The sequence below is a fragment of the Lagenorhynchus albirostris genome, chromosome 3 (genome assembly GCF_949774975.1).
Source record: "Lagenorhynchus albirostris chromosome 3, mLagAlb1.1, whole genome shotgun sequence".
NCBI classification, from domain to species: domain Eukaryota; kingdom Metazoa; phylum Chordata; class Mammalia; order Artiodactyla; family Delphinidae; genus Lagenorhynchus; species Lagenorhynchus albirostris.
In genome coordinates this window covers 127,473,692-127,499,779 of record NC_083097.1, presented here as the reverse complement: position 1 = coordinate 127,499,779, position 26,088 = coordinate 127,473,692, and the positions used below count along the sequence as shown (strand labels likewise).

Sequence of the window (26,088 nt, the reverse complement as noted above, 5' to 3'; positions counted from 1 at the left end):
CCCTCTTTTCAGACACAAAAAAAGTTGGTGTTCCCTCAAGCAGTGTGACCCTATCCTTCAGATGATGCTAGACTACCAATTGCCAAATTCCTGCTCATCAAACTGCCCTTTCTTATACTACCGAATAAAGGTCTCCCATATGTTTATAAAATAGTTCTCTAAACAAGACACAATAGGGACTTCCCTGGTGGTGCAGTGGTTAAGACTCCACGCTCCCAATGCAGGGGGCCCGGGTTCGATCCCTAGTCAGGGAACTAGATCCCACATGCACGCCACAACTAAGAGTTCACATACCACAACTAAGGAGGCTGCATGCTACAACTAAGGAGCCGGCCACCCACAACAAAGAAACCCACGAGCCACAACTAAGGAGCCCTCAAGCCACAACTAAGGAGCCTGCCTGCCGCAACTAAGACCCAAGGCAACCAAAATAAATAAATAATTTAAAAAAAAAAAGCTCCAAAGCTGCAAAAACCCTTAAAAAAAAAAGACATAATACAATAAATTAGGGTTCCACTTAATAAATTACAAACACAGGCCTGTTCTAAATCATTGAGATTACACATGGGTTTGTGATTACGCTGAGCCTTGCCAAATTTCTTTGCTGCATGTTCACCTGTTAGTTTAACTCGCAGAGATCAAACTTATTTTCCATATTTCCAAGTTCACTAGTGGCATGTCTCACTTTTATGCCCTGTACTGCCAATACTGTCCTCTTTCCTCTTTTCAGGTTAATACCCACGCTTCAATTTGCATCCTTCAGCAACCAGTTACAGATCCACCTCAGTTTAGCATCACAATACAAAGTTCCCCATCTGATACTGACTATGAGGATATGTATGAGCCAACCTGTCACATGGGCTCAGTGAGATTCCAGTATACTGTGTCTACTATGTTTCTTTCACCTACCCATCTAGGAACTTGGTTTTCAAAAAAAGGAAACAGAGGGAATTCCCTGGTGGTCCAGTGGTTAAGACTCCACATTTCCACTGCAGCGGACACAGGTTCAACCCCCAGTTGGGGAACTAAGATCCCACATGCCTCACAGAGTGGCCAAAAAAAAAAAAAAAAAAGGAAATAGGCAGCATGCAATTGTCAAAAGAATGTGAAATTGGGAGCCAGACAGTCGTGGATTCACATTCCTGCTCTAGCACCTACTAGCTTAGCTATGGGACTCTGGGCAAGACACTTAAGCTCTGTTTAACCTCTCTGAATTTCAGTTTCCTCCCCTGTAAAATGAGTATAATAATATTCAGTGTGCTAGGCTGATGAAAAGTTTAGAGATACAATGCATATAAAATTCTAGCAAACGTTAGACATCCAATAAAAGTGGCTGCAATTAGCATTTTTATGTAATTATTAAACTCACGCTGGGCTTTAGTGATCCCCTGAAGATAAACAAAGAGGCTCCGCTCCACTTGTCCAAACCATCGGCAGTTCTTCACAACAAATGTAGCCCTGATTATGTGCGATTCAAATGAGAATGCAATAGGCAGGGTGGTGACTTAGAAGAGGTTGAAGGCATGGAGCAGGCAACTGGAGCCAAGGACGCAATGGTCAGGATCCGGGGAGTCTGCCAGCTCTGAACTTGAGTGTAGAGCAGACAATGGGTCAATCCAAGGGGCAGGGACTTCCCTGGTGGTCCAGTGGTTAAGACTCTGTGCTTTCGATGCAAGGGGTGCAGGTTCAATCCCTAGTCAGGGAACTAAGATCTCACATGCTGTGCGACATGGCCAAAAAAAAAAAAAATTTCAAGGGACAAATCAGGAACGATGTAGGAGTACTAGTAGACTGCTGGACCTGGGGCAGAAGCCTTTTGTCCTTTGCCCGTTTTTTTTTTTTTTAATTTTTATTAGAGTATAGCTGCTTTACAATGTTGTATTAGTTTCCACTGTACAGCAAAGTGAATCAGCTATACGTATACATATATCCCCTCTTTTTTGGATTTCCTTCCCATTTAGGTCACCACAGAGCATTGAGTAGAGTTCCCTGTGCTATATAGTAGGTTCTCATTAGTTATCTATTTTATACATAGTATCAATAGTGTATATATGTCCAGCCCAGTCTCGCAATTCATCCCACCCCCCTCCTTTGCCTTGTTTTAATACTTCCTGCTAATTGTGGGTATCTACAAACCCACAGGAACATAACAGCAGCCAGAGGCAGTAGCTGATGGCATTGAGGTATCACAAAAGTGTCGCTCAGTACAAATCTGGGAGATTCTGGATGGTGCAGTCTAGTAGCTAAATGCATGGGCTCTGGCATTAACATCTTGGGTTCAAATCCCAGCTTTGCCACTTACTAGCTGTGTGACGTCAGGTACAGTACTTTAACTTCTGCGTGCCTTAATTTGCCTAACTGTAAAATGAGAATAATAGAACCTACATCACAGGATTATTGTAAATATAAAACAACACACATAAAGAACTTAGCATCATCCCTTGCATGTGGTAACATCTCGATGTATTATGTGCACTGTTATTATCAATTCTGCATCTGCCAGTAACTAGTGCTGGGAACTTGAGCTGTTAGGGCTTTAATGTCCACGTCTATCCAATGGAGATAAGAATCTGCCCTTTCATAGAACTTCATAGAACAAAACTAATGTGAGGGTGCTTTGTAAAGTAAAAAGCAGTTAATAAGTATGAGACGTTATTAATAAAAGGAACTGACACAAAAAAGAAAAACAAAAAAGAAAGAAGCAAACACAGTGTACTACTTAAAAGCACAGGACTTTGGAGTCAGCCAGTCATGGATTCGAGCCTCAGCTCTGTCACTAACTTTAGAAAAAGTATTAAGTCTCCCCAGGCTCAGTTTACCCATAAAATAGTATCCCTGTGAGAATCTGGGGAGCGGGATCATTACAGCACTTAGCACTGCGTCTGGCACTCAGTCAAGATTCAGTAAACTCTCCATGTGCCGGTGAGCCAGGTCCATACTCTCGCAGGGCAGTGATGTGACTCTTCTCACATCTGAAGGCAACATCTTTGACTGATTCCACAGTGCTTCTCAGAGGTCTGGGAAAGTGCTTGAGAAGCAGCAGCAGCTCGTAAACCAAGCCTGGGACCCTCCACTCTGAATGCCCCCTGGTCCCTGGCTCTGAGCAGACTGCTCCAGTTCTCACACATCTTAATCCCAAATCCTGTCAGAGCTGAGTCTAAGTTAGATTTTCTCCAAGGACAGCAGAGACTGCCTGATGGCAGATTCAGCTCGGTCCTCCTCCTCCTGCCCTTAAAGGTATACAAGGGATTAGGAAAAGTAGTGGGAAAGGGGTGAAGATTTCTGTATGCAAGTCCCACCTTAGTCACTGAACTGCTGTGTGGCCTGAGAAAAGTCTCTTTCCCTCTCTGGGCCGTGTGTAAAAGGAAGGAGTTGAGACAGAAGTCTACCTGTAATATTTGTGATGAAAATGATGAAGGATAAGCTGATGATGACAAAGAACAATGATTCTCTCCTCTGCCCCACTCTCCATCCCTACTATCTCAGTTTAGCTCTTCCTTATCTTTCATTGAACTGTCACAGTGGCCTCAAAATAAGTCTCCCTGGTCCCGTTTTCTCTCACTTCGGCACTTCATGGTCACGCCTCCCACGCTGATCTTCCTGCAGTCAAACTGGGATATTGCTCCACTGCTTAAGACTCCAGTGGTGCCCAACTGGCTACAGAATAAGATCCAAACACCTTGGTTTGGCAGGTAAGGATACCCCCAGTTTCAAATCAATCCACTCTACAGCCTCATCACAGCAGAGTGGTTAAGAGCATGCGCTTTATATAATCAGACAAACCAGGTTTGAGTTCCAAGCCCATTATTTACTGTGTGAATTTGGACTAATTACTTAACCTCCCTGAGCCTTCTTCATCTATAAAATTAAGGTGAAACCACCTATAATCATAGGACTGTTTTAAACATAAGATGAGCGGAAGTTTGTGGCATGCTTAGCACACTGCCTGGTACTTAGTAGGTCCTCAATAAGAGGGACTTTTATTACTTACGCAGCTGACGGTTGAGCTAAACTGAACTGTTTGAATGCCCCTGCCTATACACCTTTGCTGGTGCCATTCCTTCCATATGAAATTCCTTTGATAACCTGCCCCCCCATCCCACCCCCGCCAACTCTACAAATCCTAACCCTAAATACACCAAGGCCGAAGCCCTGGTCCTCACGTCCTGTCCTGCTCTACACCTGTATTCCTCACCTCTGTCCTTCCTCCTCACACATCACTGGCCTCCTTTCCAGCCAAAATCAGATATTATTCATATCTCAGAACACCACCAGATCTAGAGATGCTAACTTCAGGAGGATGAAACAACCTGATAGGGGCCATTTCAAATGCCACCTTCTCCCCAAAATCACTTCCAGAATCACCCAACCTGCCTGGAAGTAATGTCAATGACTTGAAAGCAATATCTAATAGCAGCTTGTTAGAACCTCTTCTGACCCTTATCACTTTCAGTTTTGTATGTTAGATTTGTGTCCATACCTTGCCTTGCTTGCTAGATAATCTGAGCTCTGTGAGGGTAGAAGCCAAGACCTGAGCCTCTGCTCTCACCATTCTCCCACTGGGCCTCATAAGTGTTTATAGAGTTGAATCAAGTTTAGAGAAGAAACATCCCTTTAACGGCTAGAAGGCTGAGACTTAGGAGGGTATAAGAATCTGATTCTTCATCCTCCTCTTGGGTGATGGCTCTTGGTTCTGCCTGCTGTGGGCACACATCTTGCCCTTCACGTCCTCTTCCCACCAACACACCCACCAGGTTCTTAGCTCTTTCCTACTAAAACACCTCATGCTTCCTATTTCACCACAATACTGAGTTTAGAGGAGTTTGCCGGGAGAGGTTAGAGTCTGAAATTAGACATAACCGGGGTGGGGATGGCGCAGCGGTGGGTGCACACAGGAAGCCTTCCATCCGTGTTTGTTGAATGATAGAACGAACAAATGAATGAGTTAATACTCTACCTTGGTCTCGCAAGCATGGAAGCTGCCCAGTTTCCAGAAATCAAGCCATCAGGGAATGTCAGATGCAAGATTAGAGAGTGGGTGCTAGAGCCTGCTGAGCCAGAGCTCCACCAGTCCCTCCCCCTCGGACTCAGAAGATGCGCCACCTTGAGGGTCAAGGCCTGGAAGCCAACTACCAGAGGTGGGACCTGAGGTTCTCAGCTGGAGAACTCCAGTGCTGTTCCTCCAGCCTCTGGGCCCGAACGTGGACCCCCATCAGGTTGAACACTGACCAGAGTGACTGTAGAGCCAAGTAAGCAAAACGGCATTTAGCTTTCAGCCTATTACAATGGTTACACTGGTCCCTTCCAAACGGCATTTCCTGCTGCTGTTTACCAACCGGGGAGGAGAAAATCGATGCAGCAGCTCGCAGGTGCTGAGGGGAGAAGGGGGCACTAGGAGAAGGAGACAAGTCGCCTGAGGACACCAGACACAGTCTCCTCAGCTCTTACCCTCACTTCTCATGAATCGCTTCAAAGCGAGACCCTATGGTTTTCATTTTGTTTTTCTCCTTTTAGGTGACGTATGTTTCTACTGTTTTATAATCAACAAGCATTACTTCTGTGATAAGAAAAATAAAGTATTTTTAAATATCAGTAATAAAATGCAACTGTAATAATATCCTTCCCTATTTAAAATTCTTCGAAGACTCCACATGAGTCCCAGGATGGAGTCCGCATTCCCCAGGACAGCCTGCTGGGCGCTGCGTGCTTCCTCCCCCTCCTGCCCTCACTCATCTACTTGCTGTTCTGTCCAAAGCACCGTGCTCTTGCTTTGTCTCTAGGCCTTCACAGGCAGTTCCAACTGCCCAAAATGCTTTTCCTTTTTGGCTCTGCCATATTTGGTCTCACCTTAACTTCTGTATCTCCCCAGTGCCCTGTACCTAATCCCCAGCACAGCCCAATCTCCGTGTGGTTTAAGCGCTACACCGTAGGCTCTGTGACAGCACAAACATGTCTTTCTTGTTCTCAGCGTGTTCTCCAGTGCCGAGAACAGTGCCTGGCACTTAGATGCTCCATTAAATGTCGCTGGAAAACATAAAACTAATAACGATCACCTATTAGATTTGGAAGGGTTCTTAGAGACCATCTAGCCTAACTCCTCCTTCTAACAGTGGGGCCCGGAGAAGTAAATCCAGATTTTAATCCCAGGTCTCTTCTGAATTGCTATGTGACCTTGGACAATGCCTCCTCTCTCTGACCCGCAGTCTCTCCAGCTATAAAATGGGGAAAGCTCGGGCTTCCCTGGTGGCGCAGTGGTTGAGAGTCTGCCTGCCAATACAGGGGACACGGGTTCGTGCCCCGGTGCGGGAAGATCCCACATGCCACGGAGCGGCTGGGCCCGTGAGCCATGGCCGCTGAGCCTGCGCATCCGGAGCCTGTGCTCCACAACAGGAGAGGCCCGCGTACGTCAAAAAAATAAAAAATAAATAAAAAATGGGGAAAGCTCTTCCTACCCCAACTTTTTCCGGCTCTGCTTCCCCCTCCCCCTCCCCCTCCTGGGTGGTGGGTAGCTCCAGGTACACCGACTGGGTGAGTAGGTAGGATGGTGCAAGAGAAAGAGAAGGTCAGGTTTATCCTCTCAAACTGTTGCCCTTCAGGTTGAGGAGATAAGACACACACACAGTGAGGTAGTGCTAAATTAAACGTTTCTGGCCATTCGGTTTTGCTAGGAGATCAGAAAAGGAAGAAGTCAGGGAAGCCTGGGGGCACCAAGCCTCCTACAGGAGATAAGGCTTAAACTGAGCAGGCAGTGGGGGTGAGAGAAGAGGCTCCCCAGCACAGAACCAGCCATCCACAGCCAGGGGACAATCAACAAGTGCTCACTAGAAGGTCGGGCTGATGTGGATTCAGATTCCAGCTCTGCTGCTTACTAGCTCAACCTTTCCAAACCTCAGTTTCCTGAACCTCACTAGGAGAATCTGAATGTCTAGCTTGCAGGGGTTTTGTAAGGATTAAATGTGTGTGACAGTATCTAGAACAGTGCCTGGTGCCTAACAGGCCATTTTAAGAAATGCCACTTTCTCTTCTTCCTTCCAGCCACATAAACTGGCTTGACATGTTGCTGGCAAGAACATCAGAAGTGCAGCTGGGGTTTGGGGACTGAATGCTTTTTCTGTCCAACCATTCATAGTCTGTTTACTCTGACATGACTCCCAGTGCCTCATCTCTCCCTCCCTCTCTCTCTCTCTCTCTCTCTCTCTCTCTCTCTCTCTCTCTCTCTCTCTCTCTCACACACACACACACACACACACACACACACACACACGCACTTCATGTAAAATCCACAGGACAAACAGAGGCTGTTTCTAATCCCTGATGAGATGGGGCCAGGTTGGGAGCTATTACAATCAAGAGGAAAAACAAAGAATCAACCTCCAGTCTAGCCTGAAGTTTTCCCTCCTCCGCAGGACTTATAAGATAGGAAATTTTTTTTTAACATCTTTATTGGAGTCTAATTGCTTTACAATGGTGTGTTAGTTTCTGCTTTATAACAAAGTGAATCAGCTATACATATACCTATGTTCCCATACCTCCTCCCTCTTGCGTCTCCCTCCCACCCTCCCTATCCAACCCCGCTAGGTGGTCACAAAGCACCGAGCTGATCTCCCTGTGCTATGCGGCTGCTTCCCACTAGCTATCTATTTTGCATTTGGTAGTGTATATATGTCCATGCCACTCTCTCACTTCGTCCCAGCTTACCCTTCCCCCTCCCCGTGTCCTCAAGTCCATTCTCTACGTCTGTGTCTTTATTCCTGATTATGAGACCAAATGTCATTTTCTATGGGGCTGGAGGGAGAGGCTTCAACTAAATTATAGAACAGTCCCATAAGACGTCTTGGAACATTTCAAGAAGCTACTGATATTCCTGTAGGCAAACAGAATGTGGGAGGAAGTGGCGGGGGGGAGCGTGGGGGGCAGAAGGGCTGTTTGCTTCAGTCCATTCCTGCTGATGACAGATCGAGGGTGATCGGGATTTACGGGTAGCACCCCAAAAGAAAATATAGCATAACCTCCTTTATCCTGCACCTTCAGAGAAAAAGCAGCAGCAGGTGCTTCTGAGCAGAGATTATTCCCTGAAGGAGAACATTTAAAGTTGGACTTCAACTGAGGTTATTAATCTTCTAGGGAACTATAAACCCTCTTGGGAATCCAACAGAGAGAGCTATACCCTTCTTCATAGGAAAACACAAATACACCCCAAATTCTACTTGCAATGGAATATTCACGGGCCCCAAGTTTACAATGTCTCTCTAACAAAATTTAAAACTTTTCTTAATGGAAATATTTCTTAACTTCATTACCCAGTTTCCCACTGTGGAGACCTACCACAGATTGCTTCTCAGGTTGTTAATGAGAACTAAATGGATTCTTTAAGACCCTCTAAGACCCAATGAACAAATCCTCAGCTAGGAGTCAAGGCACCTGGGCTTCAAAATCAACTCTGCTCTACATTTTCAGAGAGACACGGCCAGTCTCAACTCTCTCTAGATTTCAGTTCCCTCATCTGGAAAAAAAAAAAAAGGTGGGGAAGCGGGTAGTTTTGACTAGGACAGCAATTTCTAACCCACATTCTGTAGAAGATGAGCCTCATGCACACAATAAAAGAGTTCTATGGCCAAAATACATCAAGGAAATGTTGCATAGTCTATTGCCCTCTTGGAGATGCACACAACTCCTCAGCATATTAAGGTCTCTGAGAAGTCCTGCCATAAAGAAATCTGACACATTTGGTTTAATCAAACATTTCCCTACTTGGTTTGATCATGACTTTTTCTGTCCCATCAGAGAGCATTTAACTTAGCGCTGGGTTCCAGTAAGATGTGGCATCTATTAGTCCTCCCCAAACAAACAAATCAACACATTATAGAAGGTAACAGAAGGCTGGTATTAAAACAGAGTGGTATGAACCCTAAGACCAGCAGAACACTATAAAATCCCTCCACCCAACTTTCCTTCACTGCTTGGGAATTGGGCAAAACAGTGTGAATGCTCAGGCGTCAGCTTTTAGTCTTTTCTTTTGTTCCTTCAATCCATCTAGAATAGTGACTCTCAAACCTTAGTGGGCATAAGAATTACTGCACTGATGGGGTTGATAATAAAAGGGGGACTTCAGCTTTATCTGTGATGTATTATTTCTCTTATCTAACAAAAACTGAAGCAAACACAACAAAATGTTAACAGGATGAAAAACAGGTGTTTATTACATCAGTATGAACTTCATTTTTTAAATTTTTCAGAAGAAGAATAACATTTAATTAATCTCAGTTCAGAGTTGAATATACTTAACAGGGCATCTAGAGAATTTTCAGGGATAATTATGACTGCCCTGATTTTTGCCTGATGCACAGACTTTACGTCTCATCCCCATGTAAGATGCAACCATGCTCTGATAGCATCCTCCAGGAGGGGCTTTGGGAAGTGCTGACCGAAAGCACCTGGGTCCTCCAAGATGTGACATCCCAGGGCCTAACTCTGAGTCCACCTCCTTATCTCCTGCCTGTAGGACTATAGGGTCAACATCTTCCTACGGCAGCAGTGGAACGACCCCCGGCTGGCCTACAACGAATACCCGGATGACTCTCTGGACCTGGACCCATCCATGTTGGACTCCATCTGGAAACCTGACTTGTTCTTTGCCAATGAGAAGGGGGCCCACTTCCACGAGATCACCACGGACAACAAACTGCTGAGGATCTCCCGGAATGGGAATGTCCTCTACAGCATCCGGTGAGTTCTGTACAGGCTCATCCCCTCCATTCTCAGAACATACCCTGTGGGGGCAGACGCTAAGAGGAGGGCCAAACAGAGGTGAACAGGCCCTGGCAACCGAACACCTTTACGGAACAGGCAGAGCCAGCTCTGCAGCTTACACTCAGCAAGTAAGAATAAAATACCACGGGAACTCCTAGAAGCAACTAGTTCATTATAACCAGGGGGACCAAGGAAGCATCCTAGAAGGGGAAGGTTAAAGTTAGGCCCCCAAGCTTACCCAGAATTTCAATCAAACAAGATGGGAAAAGAATATTCAAAGACAATGCTGACCCCAGGAACATTCGGTTACTCAAGATGAATGAATTCCAGAGAGCTGCTGAACAACAATACTCTATAGTTAACAATACTCTACTGTACATTTAAACACTTATTAAGAGGGTGGATCTCATGGTAAACGTTTCTATCATAATTTTAAATAATAGCCGAGCAAAGGCGCAAAGTCTGAAAAATCACAGCAACTTCAACATAAATGGCCTGCCAGGTGGACGGTGCTGCTCACAGGTATAAGCCAGGGCTGCTCCTTCCCTTCTAGAAAGCCTTTCTATCCTCTAATCCTTGCACTGAGTCTGCTGGGACTCCCCTCCCCAGTTGGGGGATATCCTGCATACATTGGTTATGGGCAAACTTTCAGAGCTTCCTGCCACACTCTGTGCCCCTCCCAACCCACCTAATTCTCAGTCTCCTCCCCCAAGGCATGGAGAGAAGGACCAATGTCCATGTTATATCCTTACTACGTACCATTCACTGGGAATTTACCTACTAGGCTCAGACTTTATATGTATTATTTATAATCCTCCTAACAACCCTATGAAGTAGGCTTTATTACGCCCACTTTGCAGATTAGACAAGTGAGGACCTGAAAGTTTAAGCAACTTGCCAGAGTTCCCACAGCTACAAAGTAGCAGAACCTAGATTCTAATCTGTTAGTGTGCACCTAATGCCCACTCAGAGCCTAGAAGAACAGTGCAGAGCATTCAATAGGCACTCAAATATTTGATGAGTGAATGAATATGTTTTTATTTCAAAGAGCTTAAAGGGACACTGGTCCTACTACTACTGTGTAGCACAGGGAACTCTGCTCAATGTTATGTGGCAGCCTGGATGGAAGGGGAGTTTGGGGGAGACTGGATACATGTGTATGTATGGCTGAGCCGCTTTGCTGTGCACCTGAAACTATCACAACATTGTTCATCGGCTATACGCCAATATAAAATAAAAAGTTAAAAAAAAAAGGTGGGGAGGGGACACTGGTCCTAAATGACTCTCCTGCCCCTCCAGTCCCTCAGGGGAATATATCTTTTTATTTCCATTAGGAGATGAGCTTTAAGTGTCCAAGCCCATTGGAGAGGCCACACAGATCCTAATCCCCAAATGTGAATGGATTCAGAGTCTCCCCTGAGAGCAGGCTGGGTGGGAGAGGGGACTCAGGGACCTCAGCAGGTAAAGGAGGCACCATGGAAGGGCAGACTGGGAGGAATCCGAGGCCAACATGGCCTTCCTCACCCACTGCCCGCCCCACCCAGTGCGCATCCAGACTGGAAGGGTGACGGGCTCAGGATGGCCACCGAGGCCTGGCTGGCTTGGATTCTGCTGCAGCCAGGCTCAGTTTCATATCTCCAGGAAGCTAAGCCCCAGTGCAGCATGACAGAAAGACAAATCAGCAGAAAGTGATGTTCCAAGGTCATTCAACTTCAGGAAGTTCACCCAGTGTGACGGCTGCCCCACTTTGGAGCTTTTATCTTCAGAAATTCAACTGCGTGCACTTTCCCTTCCCTTCCCCCTCCTTCTCCCGCTCCCTCTTTCCCCTCTTCTTCCCCTCCCTCTCCCTGCCCTTTCCCTCCCTGCCTCTGCCTTGTGCTTAAAGGGCCCGCATCCACAGCCGTGGGTGAGGGCTGGAGGAGGAAGCTCGCGCCAGGCCGTGGGCCTCACCACGTGGGGCCGAGGTGCCAGCAGCTAAGCCCCACAAGACCACCAGTTAGGGGTGTTCGGGTATTGAGGTTGGCTTTTCAGGACAGCAGTGCTAGAAAGCCCACCAGCAAACATACGAGCTCAAAATCCAAAAGCCAGGAGACCTGGTTTCGGACCCTGGCTGAGCCATCAGCTGGCTGTGTGACCTGACATGCCTCCCCACCTAGCCTTCTCTGCATCCCAGTTTTCTCACCTGTCCAGTGCAGGAGTTGGCCTGATGATCTAAGTCTCTCTGGCCTCCACGAGCCTTTCTTCTCTGTTCCCTGCAGCAGGGGCTCAGATGCTGGCAAAGCCTTTCAAGCTGAAGTCTTGCATCGCAGCTGAGCTGCAGACCTCGAGATTCTGTTAGGGGGACTCCCTCTGGTTCTGAGGCTGCAGTCTCTGCCAGGGTTGAACAACCCAAAATAAACAGCTAGCCCAGACGCCTGGAGCAACCACCACTCCCCAACTGACCCCAGCAGGAGCCCGCAGACGGGAGTCAGCTGTGTTGGACACCCAGCGTGCAGGGAGCCTCTTGGAAATCACTTTTGATGAGCCCAGTGTGTGAAGGGAGAACCCAAGAACCACCTGCGCACCTGCTACATACAGGTGCACCTGGGGATGCTTGAGGCCTGGTGGTGCTCAATTTAAAATTCAGGATCTGCCCTACCTGAGGGCTCTACAGAAGAGAAGGGATGGAGGTGGCCCATGGCCTACAGGCCTTCAGGCAACTTGCTAAAGGCAAGTTTCTAGAAGCCAGACAGACGCCAAAGAAGCCCAGAAGTTCCACTGACTTGTGTGACTTTAGGCAACCTACTTTATTTCTCTGACGTGGAAATATACATATATTATTTCAATAAACACTGGTTCCCTAGCCTCCTTGGCCTTTCCTAGATAACTGATTTTCCAGTAGTAACTGGAACAGAGGCACAGCTTCTCTGGTTTGTGGTTCCAACATCATACAACTCCTTTCTCTTCCCAGAATCACCCTGACACTGGCCTGCCCCATGGACTTGAAGAATTTCCCCATGGACGTCCAGACGTGCATTATGCAACTGGAAAGCTGTGAGTCCCTTGCATGAGGCCTCTAAAAGAACCAGACTCTCCTATCCCCATGGGACCAGCATAAATTCCCACACAGATGCTCCTAACCACTGGACCCCAGGAGATTACTGTAATAGCCCAAAATACCAGATGAGGAGCTTTGCTCTTAGAAAACGCATTAGAAACATAACTTCCCTAACATTGTCTGACTGAAGTTCAGCTCTGGAGCCAGCAGCATTCTCCAAAGAGGCACTGTTCCATGTCCCCTGTGAACATGCTCGCCAGGAATGGAGGAGCAATAGCTTGAATAAGTCATGGATGCTCACTCCAGCAAGGGAGAGGTCTTCTGCACAAGTAACTCTAAGGCAGGCAGCAAGTGGTAAGTGTGTGGTTAGACGTACAACATGCTGTGGCCTCAAGGCAGAAAGTGCACTTCCTTCTGACTGGGAAGGAGACAGGGTATGGAGAAGGCTTTATGGAGGAGATCACAGGTGAACCAAGATTTTAACAGATGGGGGAGCTCACTTCTTTGACTGCAAACACAGAAACCAATCTGACTCATGTAAAGAATGGAATTAAGTGGAAGGACATAGGGGTTCCACATGGACTTGAAGGAAAAGCTAAAGTACAAGAACCAGGCCAGAGCATTTAGGCAACAGGAACTAACAGACCATCCCCTCGGAGCACCACCTCTGAGGAGAGTGTACACCAGCCATCTCCGAACCCTTTGTCACTTTACTCAACAGAGTCCTGGGGCAGAGAGTCTGACTGGCCTAGTTGAGTCACCATCTCACACCTTGGCCCCCAACTGATAGCCCCGCCAGGATAGCATACCATACAGTATTCCCCAGAGGAAAATCTGCTGGGGGCACAAGAGGGGGGCTTGCAAGGATGGTGCACAGGCAAAAAGAGCGGAGGTCAACTGAATCTGACATGGGACTGAGGGATGAGGGCAAGAGGACAAGCTAATGTGGGAGGCTGGCGGGGGTGGGTAAGAGAGGTGGAAGGGCTGTGGGGTAGATGTCAACAACGAAAACAGCTTTAACCTCTTGTTTGGGGAGAAAAAAACCGCAGCAGTGACATAGTCTCACGAGTTCCACTGAGTGTCTGATGCCTCTCTGCTTCTAACATGCTTCATGTTAGACGCCCTTCCTGCAGTACCCCTGACGTGCTTCAAATAAGAGCTTCCGGGTGGTGACTTCTCCTCCTTCTCATCCCATCCCAGTTGGATACACCATGAATGACCTCATCTTTGAGTGGCAGGAGCAGGGGGCTGTGCAGGTGGCAGATGGACTGACTCTGCCCCAGTTTATCCTGAAGGAGGAGAAGGACTTGAGGTACTGCACCAAGCATTACAACACAGGTACGTGCGAGGGCCCACCTCAACCCAGCCAGGGCCAGAGGTCAGTGCAAACATTCATTCAGTCGCTGATCCAACGGATCTTCCGAGGTACCTGTGGTGGATCTATCTCCGTATTTATTACCTAGTGGTCAAGAGAATGTCCCTTGAAACCAAAAAGTGGCTCCCACGCTTTCTTCCTGTGAGTCCTGGGACAAGTCACTTGAGCTTGGGCCATATCTCATGACAAGGGGAGCTGGGAGATACAGTCTCTTTTCCAGGTAGCAGTATGTCCAGCTCAGGACGGACCCTGTCCCTAAGGCAGAAGGGAGAGCTGACAGTGGGAGGACATCTAGCAGTGTTTATCACAGAGGGACTGGCATTTCTATTTTTTTTTTTTAAGATTTTTTTTTTTGATGTGGACCATTTTAAAGTCTTTACTGAATTTGTTACAATATTGCTTCTGTTTTATGCTCTGGTTTTGTTTTTCTTTTTGTTTTTTTTTTTCTTTTGGCCGTGAGGCATGTGGGATTTTAGCTCCCCGAGCAGGGATCGAACCTGCACTCCCTGCATTGGAAGGTGAACTCTTAACCACTGGACCGCTGGGGAAGTCCCGGGACTGGCATTTCTGAGGGGGCAAAAGCACAGAGAATGTTCACATTAGACCTCAGTGGGGAGCTGGGAGCTGGCACTGAGGATTAGTAAACAGTGAAGTTGGAAAGGGTCCCCTGGACTGTGAGCTACGAGGAGGGAATCCCACTTTTTAGCTCAGCTCTCTATCTCCCACGCCTAGCCCAGCATTTGTTGGAAGGTTGAACACAGGGATGAAGCGGGACCGGATCAAGACTGGCTTTGCCTGCCCTGTTTCAGGCTGGGAAGGAGCTCGTGGAACATTGTGGACAAAAGGCAGTCAGTTAGTATGCCACGCTGGGGAGCTGGGCCGGGGGCTGCTGTCTGAACACAGCCGAGTGGAGTGGAGACACATGACAGGCTGGGACAGGGGCCCAGGAGAAGAGGAGGTGAAGGAGAGGGGTTCAGAGAAACCACTGTGGGTTCTGATGCAAGTAGAAGGCCCAGAGAAAAAGCAGGCAGCCTGGGTGCTGGTCTGTTTAGGACAGCTGTCTCTTTCCAGTGATCTCGGAGATATCTTAGAACCTTCAAAAATACTCTCTTCATCCCTGGGCAAGCTGAGACTCAGAGACAGTATCCAAGGGGAACTGGTTCCAGGACCTGCCAAATTACCAAAATCCAGGGATGCTCAAGACCATAGTTGGCCCTCCTCACTGAAGGATGCAGGGCCCACAGATATAGAGGGCCAACTGTACTCTCATTAGCAGTGAGTCCCCATGAATCAAATAATCACAACAGACTCTCACATACCACACACAGCCCTTTACTGTTTACACAGCGTTTTCTCATTCATCATCTCAGTTGCCCTTCACTATTCACATTTAAGTGAGAGCTGAGTTCTGGGCTAGCCCTGTGGATTCAAGGAGAGAAGACTGGCAAGGCCCTGTCCACATGGAAGGGGCTGTCCAGGGAGCTGTAGAAAATCCCCTGGTAACTGTGCATCAGTAGACTGGAGCTAAGACGCCACCAAGGGATGGCCCAGCCCAGTTTCAGGGATTCACAGATTGGGAGGAGACGAGCTGTCCGCAGTCTGGTGCAGAGGACAGAGAGAGAGAGAGAGAGTGAGATCAACTTGCCTACTAACTCAGTGTACTATGCCTTAAAGGCTCTGATGATCATGTGAAGAGAGCTGAAGGGACACAGGAAAAAAGCGCACTCTGCCTGGGGGAGACTTCACAGTTAAACTGCCATAAAGGAGACGGACGATTCCTTTGGCTGGTTGTGGGGCGGAAGAAGGGCATTCGGGGCAGAGAGATTATCAGGCTCAAAAACTCAGAAGTGAGAAAATACAGAGGATGCTCAAGGCAAGGGATGGAGTGTAGGGGGTCATGAGTAGAGTAAAGAAACAAGAGAAATGGGGTGGAAACAGGCTAGAGCTTGACCGTGAAGGGCAGACTAGAGTTTGAACTTTTCCCTGTAGGTAATGGGGACTTTCTTGTATGGGGAGAGATGGAAGGAAAGAAAGGTTCTACAAGAGGAAGTAACAGAAATGAGTCACTTTTTGGGAACAAAACTGGCAGAAGGATAGAGAATGATCCACTTGGGCCCACTCTTAGCAACAAAATAGTGTTGATGGGGATGACGGCAAATGACATTCTCAGCCTTAATGGTTTGTGAGGACTGTGCTACGTTCTTTATAGGCATAGGCATCATCTCATTTTACCATCACAGTAACCATGAGTAACCATATGAGGTTGGTATTATTATTACTATTATCATCATTATCATTATCCCCAATTTACCAAAGATGAGGAAACTGAGACACAGAAAGATTCAGACACTCACCTAAGGACACAGCTAGTGTGAGGCTGAACCAGGACTCCAGTCGAGGTTGCTCTGACCTCAAAGCCTTGTTCCTGTCCAAGGCTACCTGGCCTTCCCACTATAAATTCTTGCAGGCAAATTCACCTGCATCGAGGCCCGGTTCCACCTGGAGCGCCAGATGGGCTACTACCTGATCCAGATGTACATTCCCAGCCTGCTCATTGTCATCCTCTCGTGGATTTCCTTCTGGATCAACATGGACGCTGCCCCAGCCCGTGTGGGCCTGGGCATCACCACCGTGCTCACCATGACCACCCAGAGCTCAGGCTCCCGAGCATCTCTGCCCAAGGTAAGTCCTACTGCCCAAGAGCACAGAACAGCAGGACAGATAAGGAAGACACACATCTCCCTTCCCTGCCTGAGACAAGGCGAGCACAAGGAATTAGTCACTATTTCGTGGGTTTTTTTAAACATCTTTATTGGAGTATAATTGCTTTACAATGGTGTGTTAGTTTCTGCTGTATAACAAAGTGAATCAGCTACACATATACATGTATCCCCATATCCCCTCCTTGTTTCAAAAAATTTTTAAATATCTTTATTGGAGTATAATTGCTTTACAATATTTTGCTAGTTTCTGCTGTACAACAAAGTGAATCAGCTATATGTATACAGGTATACCCATATCCCCTCCATCTTGCGTCTCCCTCCCACCTTCCCTATCCCACCCCTCTAGGTGGACACAAAGCACAGAGCTCCTTATGCTATGTGGCTGCTTCCCACTAGCTATCTATTTTACATTTGGTAGTGTATATATGTCCATGACACTCTCTCACTTCGTCCCAGCTTACCCTTCCCCCTCCCCGTGTCCTCAAGTCCATTCTCTATGTCTGCATCTTTATTCCTGTCCTGCCCCTAGGTTCTTCAGAACCTTTCTTTTTTTTTTTTAGATTCCATATATATGTGTTAGCATACGGTATTTGTTTTTCTCTTCCTGACTTACTTCACTCTGCATGACAGTCTCTAGGTCCATCCACCTGACTACAAATAACTCAATTTCATTTCTTTTTATGGCTGAGTAATATTCCATTGTATATATGGGCCACATCTTCTTTATCCATTCATCTGTCAATGGACACTTAGGTTGCGTCCATGTCCTGGCTATTGTAAATAGAGCTGCAATGAACATTGTGGTACATGACTCTTTGAATTATGGTTTTCTCAGGGTATATGCCCAGTAGTGGGATTGCTGGGTCATATGGTAGTTCTATTTTTAGTTTTTTAAGGAACCTCCATACTGTTCTCCATAGTGGCTGTATCAATTTACATTCCCACCAACAGTGCAAGAGGGTTCCCTTTTCTCCACACCCTCTCCAGCATTTATTGTTTCTAGATTTTTTGATGATGGCCATTCTGACTGGTGTGAAGTGATACCTCATTGTAGTTTTGATTTGCATCTCTAATGATTAGTGATGTTGAGCATCCTTTCATGTGGTTGTTGGCAATCTGTATATCTTCTTTGGAGAAATGTCTATTTAGGTCTTCTGCCCATTTTTGGATTGGGTTGTTTGCTTTTTGATATTGAGCTACCTGAGCTACTTGTATATTTTGGAGATTAATCCTTTGTCAGTTGCTTCGTTTGTAAATATCTTCTCCCATTCTGAGCGTTATCTTTTCCTCTTGTTTATAGTTTCCTTTGCCGTGCAAAAGCTTTTAAGTTTCATTCGGTCCCATTTGTTTATTTTTGTTTTTATTTCCATTTCTCTTGGAGGTGGGTCAAAAAGGGTCTTGCTTGTGATTTATGTCATGGAGTGTTCTGCCTATGTTTTCCTCTAAGAGTTTTATAGTGTCTTGCCTTACATTTAGGTCTTTAATCCATTTTGAGTTTATTTTTGTGTATGGTGTTAGGGAGTGTTCTAATTTCATTCTTTTACATGTAGCTGTCCAGTTTTCCCAGCACCACTTATTGAAGAGGCTGTCTTTTCTCCACCGTATATTCTTGCCTCCTTTATCAAAGATAAGGTGACCATACGTGCGTGGATTTATCTCTGGGCTTTCTACTCTGTTCCACTGATCTATATTTCTGTTTTTGTGCCAGTACCATACTGTCTTGATTACTGTAGTTTTGTAGTATAGTCTGAAGTCCGGGAGCCTGATTCCTCCAGCTCCGTTTTTCTTTCTCAAAATTGCTTTGGCTGTTCAGGGTCTTTTGTGTTTCCACACAAATTGTGAAATTTTTTGTTCTAGTTCTGTGAAAAATGCCATTGGTAGTTTGATAGGGATTGCATTGAATCTGTAGATTGCTTTGGGTAGTATAGTCATTTTCACAGTATTGATTCTTCCAATCCAAGAACATGGTATATCTCTCCATTTGTTTGTATCATCTTTAATTTCTTTGATCAGTGTCTTACAGTTTTTTGCATATAGGTCTTTTGTCTCCTTAGGTAGGTTTATTCCTAGGTATTTTATTCTTCTTGTTGCAATGGGAAATGGGAGTGTTTCCTTAATTTTTATTTCAGATTTTTCATCATTAGTGTATAGGAATTCAAGAGATTTCTGTCATAAGAACTCTTGATGCCTCATTCTGCTTTACTCTCTTTTAATGCTAGGTGCTGTGTGCTAGGTGCTACATTCACTACAGTCACTGGAGCCACATTCCCCATTACTCACTCATCACTAGACACAACACTCTGCTCTACTGTTAATGCCAGATGCCATACTCTGCTCCCTTCAGCTTCATGTTAAGTGCAACATTCTGCACCATTTCCAATGCAATACTGCACTTAACATTGTTTTGACACAGAAAAAGTTGTAAGAATATACAACAAACACCCTAAAAGCCTTCACCTCAATGCCAATTGTTATCATTTTGCCACATTTACGTTATCTCTATTTATAGGTAGGTAGGTAGGTAGGTAAGTAGATAGATAGATGCAACTTCTGCTGCATTATTTGAAGGTTACAGACATGACAATTCACCTCTAAATAAGGAATAACGATCACAATGATATTATCACATCTAAAAAACATTAACATTAATTGAATAAGTATTAATGAATTAGAAATAATTCCATAATTTCATCTAATATACAACCTTTAAATTTTCCCAATTGTCCAAAAACTGTCATCAATGGACATGGATCCAATAAACATTCATACTGCATACACTTGCTCTTTTAATCTAGAACAGTCTCCTCACTGTTTTTTGTTTTTCATGACATGACTCTTCCATTAACTCTTCTTTTTTGGCTGCATTGGGTCTTTGTTGCTGCGCATGGGCTTTCTCTAGTTGTGGTGAGCAGGGTCTACTCTTCCTTGCGGTGCACTGGCTTCTCATTGTGGTGGCTTCTGTTTGTTGTGGAGCATGGGTTCTAGGCGTGTGGGCTTCAGTAGTTGTGGCACGTGGGCTCAGTACTTGTGGCTCGTGGGCTCTAGAGCGCAGGCTCAGTAGTCGTGGTGCACGGGTTTAGTTGCCCCACAGCATGTGGGATCTTCCTGGACCAGGGCTCGAGCCTGTGTCCCCTGCATTAGCAGGCGGATTCTTAACCACTGTGCTACCAGGAAAGTCCCTCTACCATTAACTTTTAATGTGAGACATGACATTCTACTCCACTTGCCATCTACACTAGACACCACTCTCTCCTCTATTCATCCTCACAAGAAAACTCAACAATCTGCCCTTTGCACTATTAACGCTAGACTTTGCATTCTGCTACATTTACTGTAAAAGCTTGAAACCAAATTCTGTTTACTGTTACCAACTGACACCACTTTCTGCTCTGTTCATTTGCAACAGCAGGAGTAATATTCTGCTTCCTGTTCCGTATGTTAGGCTCAACATGCTGCTCCACTCTCTATTAATATTTGATGCCACATTCCCCCTCACTAGACTCAACATTCTACTCCACTCATTGTTAACACTAGACTTGATATTGGGCTTCGTTTGCTATTACACTCAACCTGACATTCTTCCCCCTTCATTTTTATTAAAGCATAAAATTCAGTGGCATTTAATATATTCACAAAGTTGTACACCCTCAGCGCTAATTCCAGAACATTTCATCACCCCACAAAGAAACCCCCATATTCATCAACAGTCACTCCTTGTTCCCCGCTCCCACCAGCCCCTGGCAACCACTAATCCACTTTCTACCTCTATGAATTTGCCTATCCTAGTCATTTCAGCTAAGGGGAATCACACAATATGTGTACTTTTATGACTGGCTTCTTTCATTTAGCATAATATTTTCAAGGTTCATTTATGTTGTAGAATGTATCACTACTTCATTTCTTTTTATGGCTGAATAATATTCTATTGTATGGATATTTCACATTTTGTTTATCTATTCATCAGTTGATGGACATTTGGGTTATGCCACTTTTTGCCTATTTTAAATAATGCTGCTATGAACATCTGTGTACAAGTTTTTGTGCAGACATATGTTTTCAACCCTTATAAGTATATACCTAAGAGTGGAATTGTTGGGTCATATGTAATTATATGCCAAACTTTTTGAGGAACTGCCAAACTATTTTCCAGAGTGGCTACACCATTTTATAATCCTGCCAAAGTTCCAATTTCTCCACATTCTCGTTAACGCTTGTTATTCTATCTCTTTGATTATCAATATCTTAAAAGAAGTGAAGTGGTATCTCACTCTAGTTTTGATTTGCATTTTCTGAACAACTAATAGTGCTGAGCATCTTTTCATGTGCTTATTGACCATTTCTGTATCTTCTTTGGAGAATCTATTCAAATCTCTTGCCCCACTTTTTAATTGGGGTATTTCCCTTTTTATTGTTGTGTTGTAATAGCTCTTTGTGTATTGTGGATTTAAAACCCTTATGAGATATGTGATTTGCATATATTTTCTCCCATTGTATGAGTTGTCTTTTTACTTAATTGATAGTTCTTTATGCACAAAAGTTTATAATTTTGATGAAGTCTAATTTATATTTTCTGTTGTTGCTTGTGCTTTTGGTATCGTACTTAAGAAATACCTAATCCAAGATCATGAAGATTTACACATACATTTTTTTCTAAGAGTTTTATAGTTTAGCTCTAAATATAGGGTTTCGATCCATTTTTGTTTATTTTTGTATATGGTATATGGAGAGATATCATTCTTTTGCATGTGGATATCCAGTTACCCCAGCACCATTTGTTGAAAAGACTATTCTTTCCCTCCACTGAATTTATATTCTCCTCAAAAATCAATTGGCCATAGATGTATGGATTTATTTCTGGACTCTCAATTCTATTCCATTGGTAAGTATATTTATCTTTATGTCAGTATCACTCTCTTGATTACCATAGCTTTATAGTGAGTTTTGAAGTTGGGGAGTGTGAGTCCTCCAACTTTGTTCTTTTTAAAGATTGTTTTGGCTATTCTGGGTCACTTGCATTTCCATATGAACATGAATATAAATTTTAAGATCAGCTTGTCAATTTCTGCAACAACAGTAAAAAGGAATTTTAGTTCAAAATACATTGAGTCTATATAGGAATTTGGGGAGTACTGCCATCTTAATAATATTAAGTCTTTCAATCCATGAACACAGGATGTCTTCCCATTTATTCAGGTCATCTTTAATTTCATCCCACTGCTTTCTAGACCCCATGGTTTCTAAAGAGAAACCAGCTGTTAATCTTATTGAGGATACTTTGTACATGATGCATTGCTTCTCTCTTTCTGCTTTCAAGATTCTTTTTCTTTGGCTTCTGACAGTTTGATTATGGTATGTCTAGGTGTGGATCTCTTTGAGTTTATCTTGCTTGGAGTATATTGTGTTTCTTAGATGTGTACATTAGTGTTTTTCATCAAATTTGGGGAAATATTTGCCATTTCTTCAAATATTCTGCCTCTTTCTCTCTCCTCTTCTTCTGAAATACCCATCAAACATACGTTAGTGCACTTGATGGTTCCCCGCATGTCTCTGAGGCTCTGTTAATTTTTCTTCATTCTGTTCCTCAAACAGGATAACCTCAAGTTCATTGATTCTTCTTCCGATTCACTAATTCTTTCTTCTGTCTACTCAGATATGCTGTTATCCTCTCTAGTAAAATTTTCAGTTCAGTTATTTTACTTTTTAACTCCAGAATTTCTATTTGGTTCTTTTTTGTAACTTCTATTTCATGCTCTACTTGGTGAGACTTTGTTGTCACACTTTTTTTTTTGGCCAGGCTGCCCAGCTTGTGGGATCTTAGTTCCCTGACCAGGGATTGAACCTGTGGCCCCTGCAGTGGAAACGCAGAGTCCTAACCACTAGACGGCCAGGGAATTCCCTCCCATACTTTAGTTGTGTAGACAAGGTTTCTTTCAGTTGTTTGAACATATTAGAAATGTAACTGATTTAAAGTCTTTGTTAAGTCCAACATCTGGGTTTCCTCAGGCACAGATTTTTTTTTTTTTTAATTTACTTTTGGCTGTGTTGGGTCTTCGTTTCTGTCCAAGGGCTTTATCTAGTTGCGGCAAGAGAGGACCACTCTTCATCATGGTGCACGGGCCTCTCACTATTGCGGCCTCTCTTGTTGCAGAGCACAGGCTCCAGATGTGCAGGCTCAGTAGTGTGGCTCACGGGCCTAGTTGCTCCACGGCATGTGGGATCCTCCCAGACCAGGGCTCAAACCCGTGTCCCCTACATCGGCAGGCAGATTCTCAACCACTGTGCCCCCAGGGAAGCTCAGGCACAGCTTCTTTTGACTGCTTTTTTCCTATGTATGGGCCTGACTTAGTCAATCCAGGCTTCTATAACAAAGTACCATAGACTGGGTGGCTCATAAATGACATAAATTTATTTCTCACAGTTCTGGAGGCTTGAAGTCTGAGATCAGAGTGTCAGCATAGTCTGGTTCTGGTGAGGATCCTCTTCCAGTTGCAAACTGCTGACTTACTGTTGTATCCTCACACGGCAGAGAGTATGCTAGCTCTCTGGACTCTTTTTATAAAGGCACTAATCCCATGCATGAGGGCTCCATTCTCATGACCTAATTACTTCCCAATGGCTTCATCGCCAAATACCATCGCATTGGGATTCGGATTTCAACATATGAATTTGGGGAGGACACAAACATTCAGTCCATTGCATTCGCCATATTTTCTTGTTTCTTTGTATGTCTTAGATTTGTTGTTGAAAATTACACATTTTACATTATACAGTGTGGCATCTCTGGAAATCAGATTCTCCTCCCTCCTCAGGATTTGCTGTTGTTTGTTTGTTTAGTAACTTTACAGAACTAATTCTGTAATGTCTGTATTCTTTGCTGTGTGGGGCCACTGAAGTCTCTACAATTAGCTTAGTGGTTAGCTAAGACTTTAAGCGATTTCCTTAAATGCCTGAACCCTATACATCTCCCAGCCTTTGCCTAGGGACTCTGTGTGTACTTTCAACACTCAGCCAAGCAGTTTACAACTTTGCCTTAGCCTTTACTTCCTGTTTATTCAGAGTTGAGTGCTAAGAGCCTTCTCAGGTCTTCCCTGAGCATACACACAGGCCTAAGAATGTGCATAGATTCCCAGGAATATATCATAGCTTCCTAAAGCCCTCTATGGACAGCTCATTCCCCTGATTTTCCTTTTATACTTTTTGCTCAACCTATTGTTTGCCTCAACTGTTACCAACTGCCTGGGGCTGATGTAATGTTCAACACTTGCCCATGATTGTTTTCAACAAATGCCCTCAAGGAAAAAGCTGTTCACACTGGACCAGCTCCAAGTCAGGTCAAATAAAGACAGCCTTGTGAGTGGGGTCTCTCAGAGAACCACAAAACTGGTCAAATAACAATTCCCTGAGAATGCAGCTTTAAAGAATCTCCTACTCTGTTCTGCCCCATGCAGTGGCTGTCAGGATACTCGTGTTCACCATGCTTGCAGGCTGTTGGATTTCAAAGCCAGCACAGAGCTGGGGATGAGAGGATGGGAATAGGGCAACTTAAAACACCACAAAGCCCCAAGGGAAATAAAAACATACATCTGCACAAAAGCTTACACACCAATGTTCATAGCAGCTTTACTCATAATAACCAAAAGGTAGAAACAGCCCAAACTGTCCATCAACTGATAAATGGATCAACAATATGTGTTATATCCATACAATGGAATATTATTTGGCCATAAAAAAAGAATAAAATACTGACACATGCTACCATATGAATGAATCTTGAAAACATTATGCTAAGTGAAAGAACCCAGTCATAAAAGGCCACAAATTGTATGATTCCATTCATATGAAATGTCCAGGACTGGAGGAAGACAACTGGGGGAATAAGGAAATGATAGCTAAAAGATAGCAGGTTTCTTTTTGAGGTGATGAAGATGTTCTAAAATTGACTGTGATGATGATTGCACATATCTCTGAATGTATAAAACCTTTGAATTGTACACTTTAAATGTGTATGATATGTGAATTATATCTCAATAAAGCTGGGGGTTCTTTAATGCCATGAAGCTTGATGTTCTTACTGAGATCCAGCTGATTTTCTTAAATAAATGCTTACAGGATTGCTGTTAGACTTTGATTAATTAACAGAGTTCTGAAAAAAAGTTGGTTCTGACCGTTTTTGATAGTTGCTTTTATGGGGAGAGAGAGTTTTTGAAGATCTTACTCTGCCATTCGCCCTGACATCCTCCACTTACTTTTAACCCTAGGTACAAATTCTCTTCCTATTTAGAGCTTTAGTCTAAATACCACATTCTGTTCCACCGAACAATAATGCTAGACACATTGTCCCCCTCTCTTTAGTACTCTTCTAGGCACCATGTTCTTTTTTCCCCAATATTCTGTCCAGTCTTCTTGATGCATTTCTCTTCTGTTTCCCTCTGCACCCTCCACCCTAATATCCCAGCTGAGAGAGGACAGCAGTGAGTGAGTGATGGGGGAGGGGGTCCTAACGAGCAGAAAACATTCCTCAGTACTCAAGACTTCACTCTGCTCTCTCCTCACTTCCCTATGCTCTTCCCCCCACCTCTGCCCCAGGTGTCCTATGTGAAAGCCATTGACATTTGGATGGCCGTGTGCCTGCTCTTCGTGTTCTCAGCCCTGCTCGAGTACGCCGCTGTCAACTTTGTGTCTCGGCAGCACAAAGAGCTGCTCCGATTCAGGAGGAAGCGAAGACATCACAAGGTAGGCCTTTGGCTCGCTGCTGGCAGCAAACGGAAGAGTGCCAGGCAACCCTGTCTTGTGATACTTGTTTCACTGGACCATCCTTCTCAGTGGGTAAAGCCCGCACAAAATAGGGGTCAAAGTTCTGGAAGTCCTAGCTTCCCCTCCCATAAACAATGCCCTGATTGGGTCTATAGGCAGATAGTAACACTATCTATCAGGTTACACCTGAAGACAGAACTGAGGGAGCAAACACTGATGGTGTCAAGATAGAAACTAGCTATAAGCCCAAAGCATGGCAGGCAGAGGGGGTGTCTGCTGGTGTTTTCTACAGGGTGGAAAATATTTCAATTATTTCAATGGGCCTGATTCCAGAAGGGATTTGCACCACAAAAGGTGAGATCTTAGAGTAGAATGTCCAGTTTTCAGGCCTTTGTTTCCTACTTCCAAGAAAAGGGCATCCAGCAAGATTCTCCCCCAGAGTGGATCCT

General features: G+C 44.7%; 1 protein-coding gene across 1 annotated transcript in view; it reads left to right on the top strand.

Annotated features, from left to right (window-relative positions):
- Nucleotides 1-26,088, top strand: part of GLRA1 (glycine receptor alpha 1) — a 51,069-nt gene that overhangs the window by 19,053 nt on the left and 5,928 nt on the right. The window contains exons 4-8 of the mRNA XM_060146375.1: nt 9,503-9,726; nt 12,701-12,783; nt 13,988-14,125; nt 16,630-16,844; nt 25,472-25,618. Coding sequence (XP_060002358.1) covers nt 9,503-9,726; nt 12,701-12,783; nt 13,988-14,125; nt 16,630-16,844; nt 25,472-25,618 — 807 coding nt within the window. The remainder of the gene's footprint in view (nt 1-9,502; nt 9,727-12,700; nt 12,784-13,987; nt 14,126-16,629; nt 16,845-25,471; nt 25,619-26,088) is intronic.